The sequence below is a fragment of the Mustela putorius genome, unplaced genomic scaffold (assembly GCF_011764305.1).
Source record: "Mustela putorius furo isolate JIRA1106 unplaced genomic scaffold, ASM1176430v1.1 tig00000695_pilon_pilon_pilon, whole genome shotgun sequence".
NCBI lineage: Eukaryota > Metazoa > Chordata > Mammalia > Carnivora > Mustelidae > Mustela > Mustela putorius.
In genome coordinates this window covers 1,419,721-1,431,173 of record NW_025421447.1, presented here as the reverse complement: position 1 = coordinate 1,431,173, position 11,453 = coordinate 1,419,721, and the positions used below count along the sequence as shown (strand labels likewise).

Sequence of the window (11,453 nt, the reverse complement as noted above, 5' to 3'; positions counted from 1 at the left end):
TATACACCACACCTCTTCTTTATTGATTTATCTGTCAATGGACATCTGGGCTCTTTCCATATTTTGGTCATTGTGGACATTGGTGCTATTGCACTACTATGTATCTATCCAAAGGATACCCACATAGTGATTTAAAAGGACATATACACTCAATGTTTATAGTAGCAATGTCTAGTGATGCTTTGATAATTACTGTTTATTCAGAGAATGAATGGTGATAGATATATTTGTATGGATTGATTACTATTTAGGGTTAACAATAATGTACATTTATAACATAACTTTTGTTATCTTGAACACCCATTGATAAATTTCACTTTGTTTTAAATCATAAAAGTGAAGTTGGGAGAAAATGGTATGTTTATGGAAGCAGTGTTGACAATAGTCAAAGTATGGAAAGAACCTAGGTGTCTATTGACAATGAATCAAAAAAGAAGATGTGATATATACATATATATATGTATATATATATGTATATATATATGTATATATCACATCTTCTTTTTTGATATATTCCATCATATATATATATATATATGATGGAATACTACTCAACCACACACAAAAAATGAAGTCTTAACATTTGCAATGATGTGGATGAAGTCTTACCATTTGCAATGATGTGGATGAAACTACAGGGACTTATACTAAGCAAGATAAGTCAGAGAAAGATAAATACCATATTATTTCACTCATATGTTGAATTTAAGAAACAAAACAGAAGACATAGGGGAGGAGAAAGAAAAACAAAATCAGATAAAAACAGAGAGGGAGGCATACCATGAGACTCTTAAATGTGGGGGAAAAAAACAAACAACTGAGGGTTGTGGGAAGGGAGATGGATGAGGGAATGGGATAATTGGGCAATGGGCATTATGGAAGGTACTTGAAGTAATCAGCACTGTGTGTTATATGCAACTGATTAATCAATAAATTGCACCTCCAAAACTAATGATACATTATATGTTAATTAATTGAATTTAAATTTAAAAAAAAGAAAAGAAATGTGTATCTGATCCCATGGGTGGGAGCTTTGCTTGTTTGTGAAGATGAAAAAGAAGAGAAACTATACTTGTTGGAAAGTTTATTGACAATTTTTATGCAAGGAGTTCATGAAAATAATTTAAAAGTAATCGTATAAAGTTCCAGTTGTGGCAAAAAAGATGCAAATGTTCTGACTCATCAGCTACTATAACATTCTTTGCTCAGGACATGGAATGTGTTATAATGTTATTAGGAATATTTTGGCTCCAAAATCATGTTTCTGAGCTCCTTGGATAGTTTTGTCAATGTCATTTAAAATAAAATCTGGGAAGTCCAAAAGTCTTAGACATTTAAAAAATATGCTTACTTTATCCCAAAGCAGTCAAATCACTTTGTCATATAGTTCTGAATAGAGTTCCAAGGGCTATTTATTTTTTTGATTCACTGTTTTCTATCCAAAGAGCTTAGTGATCATGGAGCCTTCCAAAAAACCCTGCACCAAACAAGAGGAATAGAGTATGTGCTACTGTTAAATAAAAGAACAGATACATGCTCCCACTAACAAAAGAAAGGATCATGGTAAATATCTTAATTCCATGTTATATTCTCATTTCTTTTTGGGTTATCTCTTATCTTGAGTTAGTTTGTTTTCTGTTGGCTTCAAATGATTATTCAAAGTAATAACACCTTTGTTCTTGGACATATTCATAGAGTGGAGTATTGCTATCTAAGTAAAAGGAACCTGATTCTGTTCTCTCCCTTTCATGGCAACCTTTGGCATCCATATTTCCTGCCTGCTTATCATCCATATCCTGACTATATATTCTGATTCTTCCTAACAAATTTGATTCGGTCCCTTGCTTTTGCTCCCCCCCTCTCCACATGATTGTACTGCTTGATGAATGTCTATACCCATATTCTTTAGTTCCTGTAGGGTCTTGGCTATCATGAGAGTGACTAGAAATGAATCCTTGACTTTTGCTTCTGCTGTCAACTGACTGCCTATAGCTGTCAGCTGATTGTCCATGGTTATATACATTTCTTTCACTGGTGCTGAATCCAGATTGACCTTGGATGTCTCCTGGTTGTCTCTTAATTGATCCCTGTCTTCCTAAACTTGTGCTAGATCTTACCTGCTCATTAGAAGATATATGTCCCAAATTCTCCTGGCTGGATCCAAGTATACCTATATTGTTGAATTCTGACTGTCCATGCATAGACTCTGATGGTTCATGAATCTGTTCCCCCCAATCTTCTGAATGCTCTTTATTATCACTATGGGATCCATGCCCTAGAGTTGAACTAGATTCTGAATAGCTGTGAGCTGATATGGACTGTCCATGGCTGGGTACAGAATGGCTGCTTGGATGCCTATGCCTCCCAGATTGAAAATGGGTGTCAATTGATGGTTCATGACTTACTGCTGAATGCCCATGAATAAATCCCTGCCTTCTAGTTACATTGGATCTAGACTGATTATGGGAATAAGTTGGCTGTCCATGACTTGAACTTTGTCTTCCTATTATTTCAGTTGCTTTTGATTCTGTATGGTCAAATGTAGGAACTGATTGTCCATGGGTAGAAATGTGATTGTTTGTAGCTAGATCCAATGACCTCAAAGGGCTAGAATTGCGGCTGCTTGTTCTGCTACCTCCAGAAGGTCCATACCCAGACTGCCCATAGTCATATTCTGCACTCCCATAACTTCCATGTTTCCAACCTTGACCTGATCCATGTCGGTGTCTTCCACTACTCTGAGACTGGGAATGACTTACTCTAGATCGGTGATGACTGCTATGTGACTGTTTCCTTATACTGTCCTTGGACTGCCTATGAGTTTCATGTGACTGTGTATGGCTAGACCCATGTCTCTCTATAGTGTCAGTTCCTAATTGCTTATGGGAAGATGTGTTCTTCCCTTGAACAGAGCCTGAATATGTAGATTTGTCTCCTTTTAGTTCATGGGGGGATCCAAAAGTCTGTGAATGTCTAGTAACTGGTTGCTTCTGAACTGATGTCTGCCCTTGATCTATGACTGATTGTTTAGAACTATCTCCCGCCTGCACAGTGCTTGATTCATACCTTCCAGTTGTATCAGAAACTGTGTGTTTAGGGAAAGATCTGGAATGTACCTGGCTAGATACTGAGTTCCTTGATGACCCTCTTGAATGCCTTTCATTATCACTAGATTCACTGACATTGGATCCACTTCTTGGAGACCTACCGGATTTTGAACTGATGGCTTGACCATGTTGAGTCCCAATATGTCCCCTGGTATATCCTGACTGGCCATGACTAGTTCCCAGTCTCCCTCCAGCTGTGGATCCTGACTCTCCATGTTGAGATCCAGAGAGGCTATGAGGGGATCCTGCGTGTGACTGTGGGGCTACAGAGTGCCTTTCAGTGTCACTGGACTCACTGACACTAGATCCCCTTCTTGCAGTCTTACTGGATTCTGTCCTGGTGGCTTGACCATGCCCAGACCCACTATGTCCCCTGGTATCGCCTGACTGAGCATGACTAGTTCCCTGTCTCCCTCTAGCTGTGGATCCCGACACTCCATGTTGAGATCCAGAGTGGCTATGAGGGGCTCCTGCATGTGTCTGTGAGGCTCTAGAGTGCCTTTCAGTGTCACTGGACTCACTGACACTAGATCCCCTTCTTGCAGTCTTACTGGATTCTGTCCTGGTGGATTGACCATGCCCAGACCCACTATGTCCCCTGGTGTCGCCTGACTGAGCATGACTAGTTCCCTGTCTCCCTCCAGCTGTGGATCCCCACTCTCTATGTTGAGATCCAGAGTGGCTATGAGGGGATCCTGCGTGTGTCTGTGGGACTCCTGAGTGCCTTTCAGTGTCACTGGACTCACTGACACTAGATCCCCTTCTTGCAGTCTTACTGGATTCTGTCCTGGTGGCTTGAACATGCCCAGACCCACTATGTCCCCTGGTATCGCCTGTCTGAGCATGACTAGTTCCCTGTCTCCCTCTAGCTGTGGATCCTGACTCTGCATGTTGAGATCCAGAGTGGCTATGAGGGGATCCTGCGTGTGTCTGTGGGGCTCCTGAGTGCCTTTCAGTGTCACTGGACTCACTGACACTAGATCCCCTTCTTGCAGTCTTACTGGATTCTGTCCTGGTGGCTTGACCATGCCCAGACCCACTATGTCTCCTGGTGTCTCCTGCTTGGCCCTGACTAGTTCCCTTTCTTCCTCTCGCTGTGGATTCTGACCCTCCATGTTGAGATCCAGAGTGGCTATGAGGGGATCCTGCGTGTGTCTGTGGGACTCCTGAGTGGCTTTCAGTGTCACTGGACTCACTGACACTAGGTACCCTTCTTGTAGTGCAACTGCTTTCTGTCCTGGTGGTTTGACCATGCCCAGACCCACTATGTCCCCTAGTATCACCTGAATGGCCGTGACTAGTTCCCTGTCTCCCTCCAGCTGTGGATCCTGACTCTCCATGTTGAGATCTAGAGTGGCTATGAGGAGATCCTGCGTGTGTCTGTGAGGCTCCAGAGTGCCTTTCAGTGTCACTGGACTCACTGACACTAGATCCCCTTCTTGCAGTCTTACTGGATTCTGTCCTGGTGGCTTGACCATGCCCAGACCCACTATGTCCCCTGGTATCGCCTGACTGAGCATGACTAGTTCCCTGTCTCCCTCTAGCTGTGGATCCCCACTCTCTATGTTTAGATCCAGAGTGGCTAGGAGGGGATCCTGCATGTGTCTGTGAGGCTCTAGAGTGCCTTTCAGTGTCACTGGACTCACTGACACTAGATTCCCTTCTTGCAGTCTTACTGGATTCTGTCCTGGTGGCTTGACCATGCCCAGACCCACTATGTCCCCTTGTATCGCCGGACTGGCCATGACTAGTACCCTGTGTCACTCCAGCTGTGGATCCTGCAACTCCATGTTGAGATCCAGAGTGGCTATGAGGGGCTCCTGCATGTGTCTGTGAGGCTCCAGAGTGCCTTTCAGTGTCACTGGACTCACTGACACTAGATCCCCTTCTTGCAGTCTTTCTGGATTCTGTCCTGGTGGCTTGACCATGCCCAGACCCACTATGTCCCCTGGTGTCGCCTGACTGAGCATGACTAGTTCCCTGTCTCCCTCCAGCTGTGGATCCCCACTCTCTATGTTGAGATCCAGAGTGGCTATGAGGGGATCCTGCGTGTGTCTGTGGGACTCCTGAGTGCCTTTCAGTGTCACTGGACTCACTGACACTAGATCCCCTTCTTGCAGTCTTACTGGATTCTGTCCTGGTGGCTTGACCATGCTCAGACCCACTATGTCCCCTCGTATCGCCGGACTGGCCATGACTAGTACCCTGTGTCCCTCCAGCTGTGGATCCCGACACTTCATGTTGAGATCCAGAGTGGCTATGAGGGGCTCCTGCGTGTGTCTGTGAGGCTCCAGAGTGCCTTTCAGTGTCACTGGACTCACTGACACTAGATCCCCTTCTTGCAGTCTTACTGGATTCTGTCCTGGTGGCTTGACCATGCCCAGACCCACTATGTCTCCTGATATCTCCTGACTGGCCATGACTAGTACCCTGTCTCCCTCCAGCTGTGGATCCTGACTCTCTATGTTGAGATCCAGAGTGGCTATGAGGGGCTCCTGCGTGTGTCTGTGAGGCTCCAGAGTGCCTTTCAGTGTCACTGGACTCACTGACACTAGATCCCCTTCTTGCAGTCTTACTGGATTCTGTCCTGGTGGCTTGACCATGCCAAGACCCACTATGTCTCCTGGTATCTCCTGACTGGCCATGACTAGTTCCCTTTCTCCCTCTTGCTGTGGATCCTGACCCTCCATGTTGAGATCCTGAGTGGCTATGATGGGCTCCTGCATGTGTCTGTGAGGCTCCAGCGTGCCTTTCAGTGTCACTGGACTCACTGACACTAGATCCCCTTCTTGCAGTCTTACTGGATTCTGTCCTGGTGGCTTGACCATTCCCAGACCCACTATGTCCCCTGGTATCTCCTGACTGGCCATGGCTAGTTCCCTGTCTCCTTCCAGCTGTGGATCCTGACTCTTCATGTTGAGATCCAGAGTGGCCATGAGGGGATCCTGCATGTGTCTGTGAGGCTCCAGAGTGCCTTTCAGTGTCACTGGACTCACTGACACTAGATCCCCTTCTTGCAGTCTTACTGGATTCTGTCCTGGTGGCTTGACCATGCCCAGACCCACTATGTCTCCTGGTATCTCCTGACTGGCCATGACTAGTTCCCTTTCTCCCTCTTGCTGTGGATCCTGACCCTCCATGTTGAGATCCTGAGTGGCTATGATGGGCTCCTGCATGTGTCTGTGAGGCTCCAGCGTGCCTTTCAGTGTCACTGGAGTCACTGACACTAGATCCCCTTCTTGCAGTCTTACTGGATTCTGTCCTGGTGGCTTGACCATGCCCAGACCCACTATGTCCCCTGGTATCGCCTGTCTGAGCATGACTAGTTCCCTGTCTCCCTCTAGCTGTGGATCCTGACTCTGCATGTTGAGATCCAGAGTGGCTATGAGGGGATCCTGCGTGTGTCTGTGGGGCTCCTGAGTGCCTTTCAGTGTCACTGGACTCACTGACACTAGATCCCCTTCTTGCAGTCTTACTGGATTCTGTCCTGGTGGCTTGACCATGCCCAGACCCACTATGTCTCCTGGTGTCTCCTGCTTGGCCCTGACTAGTTCCCTTTCTTCCTCTCGCTGTGGATTCTGACCCTCCATGTTGAGATCCAGAGTGGCTATGAGGGGATCCTGCGTGTGTCTGTGGGACTCCTGAGTGGCTTTCAGTGTCACTGGACTCACTGACACTAGGTACCCTTCTTGTAGTGCAACTGCTTTCTGTCCTGGTGGTTTGACCATGCCCAGACCCACTATGTCCCCTAGTATCACCTGAATGGCCGTGACTAGTTCCCTGTCTCCCTCCAGCTGTGGATCCTGACTCTCCATGTTGAGATCTAGAGTGGCTATGAGGAGATCCTGCGTGTGTCTGTGAGGCTCCAGAGTGCCTTTCAGTGTCACTGGACTCACTGACACTAGATCCCCTTCTTGCAGTCTTATTGGATTCTTTCCTGGTGGCTTGGCCATGCCCCGACCCACTATATCCCTTGGTGTCTCCTGACAGGCCCTGTCTTCCTCTAGCTGTGGATCCTGACTCTGCATGTTGAGATCCAGAGTGGCTATGGGGGGTACCTTTGTGTGTCTGTGGGACTCCTGAGTGCCTTTCTGTGTCACTGGTCTTACTGACCCTAGAATCACTTCTTTTAGTCTTACTGGATTCTGTCCTGGTGGCTTGTGCATGACCGGAGTGTCCTTGTGTACTCCTGTCTCCTGACTGTCCTTGAGTTTTTCCCTCTCTCCTTTCAGCTCTTTCCGTTGCTTGACTCTCAGCTGTATCTGATATTGTTTTTCCAGATTTCGGAGACACTTTTCCTGAAGTAGTCTCATAGCATTCTTTTCCCTGTAACCTAGAGTCATGCTTCTCATAGCCAGAGGAATGACCTGAGGTCAATTCATGTTGATCATAGCTAGATGACTGCCTTGAGTTGGATCCATGTTGACTATGTGTAGAGGACTTTCCTGTGGATGACCTAGAGTCAGAACTGTAGGATTTCCTTGAGTTGGAACCATGTTGGCCGTAGGTAGACTGACCTGATCTAGACTCATGTTGTTCAAATTCCAAAGAATGACCTGAGCCAGTCCCAGAGGCAGGAGACTGATGTTTACTAGATCCATATCCAAAGCTAGAAGATTGACCTGAGCCATATCTATGTTTTGTAGAGGTAGATTGATGTGAACCAGACCCATGTTGTCCAGAACCAAAAGACTGTCCTGAGCCAGTTCTGTGTTCTCCAAAGCCAGAGGTCTGTTTCACACCAGAGGACTGCTCTGAGCCAGACCCATGTTTTCCAACACCAGAGGACTGTCCTGAGCTAGACCCATGCTGACCCAAACCAGAGGACTGTCCTGAACCAGATTCCTGTTTTCCAAAGCTAGAGGACTGACCTGAGCTGGATTCATATTGTTCATAGCCAGAGGACTTTCCTGAGCCAGACCTATGCTGGCTAAAGCCAGAGGCCTGTCCTGAGCTTGACCCATGTTGGCCAAAACAAGAGGACTGTCTTGAGCCAGACTCATGTTGTCCAAAACCAGAGGTTTGGCATGAACCAGAGCCATATCCAAAGTTAGAGGATTGACCTGAGCCTGATCTGTGTTGTCCAAAGCCAGAGGACTGCCCAGAGCCAGACCCATGTTGTCTACATTTAGAAAATTCACTTGAACCTGACTCTTTTTGATGAGAGTTTGAAAAGTGTCCACAAGAACCAGGTCCATGTTGACCATAGGTAGCAGGCTGACTTGTGCCAGACCCATACTGTTCACAGCAAGAGGACTGACTTGAACCTGTTCTCTGTTGTCTTCCACAGTTCTGTGTTTGACCACATGCTCTAGATCCATATTCTTCCTGACTAGAAGACTGGCTGCAGGAGCTAGACTCATATTGACCATATCCAGAGCACTGACCTGAAATATATCCATGACCTAGTCCACCACTACTTCCTGACTGACATCCTGACTGGGTACAGTTAGATAGATTTCCTTGCCCTCCAAATCTACCTTCCTGACAAGAAGTAGAAACATTTTGTGGCCTTCCACACCCGCATGAGTTGCTGGAACCGCATACATAGTTTTGCCTTCCATTGTCTCCTAAGCTTCTAGAACTAGATCCAAGCTTTTGTCCTCCACTCTGTCTTGACTGAGTAGAGTTTGATTCATGTCCACTAGCATCCAATCCATGTGACAGAGCACTATGACCTTTCCTTCTCCTGCTCTTTAATCTAGATCCAGATTCATATTCCTTCTCAGATTCCCTAGAGGGGCTAACATGTGACTTGTTTCTTCTTTCTCCCAGCTCCTCAGAGCTGGAACCATGTCTTTCTTTGCCACTACTGCATGAGTGACCAGAGCTAGACCAATGGTGTCTTTTCTCAAATTGCTCTTGGTTTCCTGAGCTAGATAAACCACCTTGCCTTCCCAGCCTCCTGGAGTCTGACCCATGTCTATGTTTCCTAGCTCCCCTTAAGACCTCAGAACCATAACCATGCTCCTCTCCCTCACTCCATCTTGAATGTCTGTAACCTGATTTCTGTCCTGGTGTATCTTCTTCTTCCTCTTCTGTTTCACTTTCTTCCTTTTGGTGTCGATGGCCATGCCTATGCTTCTTTGACCCTGAAGCTTTGCAGTATTCTTTGCTGAGAACCTTGTTGCAGGCCATAGCCAGCTTGAATACCATCAGAAGAAACTCAGTAAAGTCCAGTCTTCGGTCATGATCTCGATCTAGCATGTGCATAATAACATCCACTGTATCTGGATCATCTGGGTTCTGTATATAGGTGACATACCAAAGAAGACCTAGTCAGCCTAGCCCGCATAGGAAGGTAACATATTCAGGTAGAGTTGTGGAATTGTGGATGTTTAACATTAGGTAATTTAAATCCAGTCAAGTGTTACTTTAAACTAAATCAGCCTAATAGGACCCAGCAGGTGAGAAGAAGTAATGCAAAAGAATAAAATCTATTGGGAATCCCAGGAGAATACAGCTTAAGGACCTCAGCTAGGGGACTAGTACTCAGGTATAGCATCAAATTGGTACCTGGTATATTTTAGTTTTACGTGCATTTTAAACATTATATGCTGATATATTCTATGTTAGAATCTATCATTTTAGGTTTAAAATAGCTGAGTTCTTCCCAAGTAGATGGAAGAAATACTCTCTTGTTTGAAGTTTTTAGTCATCCTGGCTACTTGCTCAGCTCTCCCTGTAGATGTTTCCATCTCTATACTTTTTATTACAAATTTGAAAGGGCAATCTTTTATGTTTTAGCACACATTTATATTCTTTTTTTTTTTTTTTCAGAAGGGGAAACCTGGAAGCATGAAAAAGTCTGAAGGCCTACATGGTGGGTATGCACAGGAAAATGAAAAAACCTTCACCTTTCTAAAAATAATGTCCCAGAAGACTTTCTGATGTCCCCAAAAAGTACACTCCTAGAGTTGTTCCAGAAACCATTGAGAGTGTGTACTTTTTAGCTAATCTTTGGTCGTATAGCAGAGAATTTACAAGACCCTAGAAGCCTTCAGTCCTGGTATATGAATTCTCACCTTCAGAATTGGACGGAACTCTTTCTCCAGAAGTTCCTTTAGTTCATCCTTGCTCAGTGTGCCACATTCCCCATCTTGTTTGGTGTATTTGTAGAAAACATCAATGACTGTGACAACACTTCTCAAGAGGTCAGTCATCTTTTTGCAAGTTTAAGTGAACCTGTAGAAAAAAGAAACAAAAGACGTTATTATTCACGTTATTTTTTAAAAATTTAGAAACAATTCTGATTTTAAGATTTTTCAAATCTCTCCTCTCTTTTAAACCTAAAATACTATTGTATTGCATGGAGAACTGGGTGTGATGCCAAAACAATGAATTCTGTTACGCTGAAAAGAAATAATAAAAAAAAAAAAACCCTAAAAAACTTCAACAAGTAAGGCTGTAACCCATCAATACAGTGAAAATTGTTAATTTTGAGTTACTTAGATAAGACCAAGTCATTGTTGCTGACTGAACTAGGATTAGAGCTCAGATCTTTATGTCCTGGATGGATATAGCCCTTACATAATGTCGCTACACTTTGTGTACTTTGGTGTTTTGGGTGTTGTCCTGGAGCTTCCACAGTTTCTAGAACCACCCAGATGTATTGTCCCAGTCTCTCTGGTTAGTTTCACTGGTTCTTTTGAGTCAAAAGTGACCTACCGGTATCATAACCATTTCTCCTTTGGACACTAGAAACTAAACAGGATTGTTAAGGCCTTCAGCAAATAAACAATGAGCAAGTTACCCATTACCTTGGTGATTCAGAACCATGAGATAGCCCTCAGAAGAGCTCAGGAACTATCTTAATATTAGTTTCAACCAAACACTTCAATCTTATCTTTTTCAATAACCAGGGAGAAAGGCTCAGCAATGCAGACAGTACATTTCCTAGTGGATGACTGGATCATAGAGACTGAGGCACTGACATTGAACAGGGAAGGGACTTTACACTAGTGCTGGCCTCCTCTCTACTTCAGCTGGCCAATTCAGGAAAAAAAAATGGCATAAAAAAGACTAGGAAGATAGTGTGGAATAGTCTAGAAGAAGGTGAATTTCTTGCATTATTCATCTTGGCAATAAGAAATTTATTCTAAAAAGACCCCAGGATAAATGAAACCAACCCAATAAATAAAAAAAAGAAAAGAAAAAGAAACAAGAATGAAATGGCCAAATATATATTAACTCTGATTTAACTCTTACTTCTGAATTTCTAATGTGGACAACAATCAATCAAATATCCATCAATGTAACTGGATGAATTTTCTCTCACCTGGTTCACCAAAGGAACACGTAGGATAAATCCTGATGCAGCTTGCAGGGTGACCAGTGGATTGAGAT

At 44.5% G+C, this 11,453-nt stretch overlaps 1 protein-coding gene across 1 annotated transcript; it reads right to left on the bottom strand.

The window, feature by feature from the left end:
• Positions 1 to 1,067: 1,067 nt before the first annotated feature.
• Positions 1,068 to 10,270, bottom strand: LOC101694141 (filaggrin-2-like). Its single transcript, XM_045083053.1, has 2 exons — positions 10,133 to 10,270; positions 1,068 to 9,353 (listed from the first exon to the last, which is right to left on the bottom strand). Exons 1-2 carry the CDS (start codon positions 10,268 to 10,270, stop codon positions 1,653 to 1,655), a joined length of 7,839 nt encoding a protein of 2,612 aa, XP_044938988.1. The 3' UTR covers positions 1,068 to 1,652.
• Positions 10,271 to 11,453: the final 1,183 nt, after the last annotated feature.

Coding starts and splice junctions, on each gene's coding strand:
- LOC101694141 (XM_045083053.1), bottom strand. CDS start 10,270: ATGACTGACCTCTTGAGAAGTGTTGTCACAGTCATTGATGTTTTCTAC. Junction 9,354..10,132: donor AGTTCCGTCCAATTCTGAAG/GTGAGAATTCAT, acceptor ACCTATATACAG/AACCCAGATGATCCAGATAC.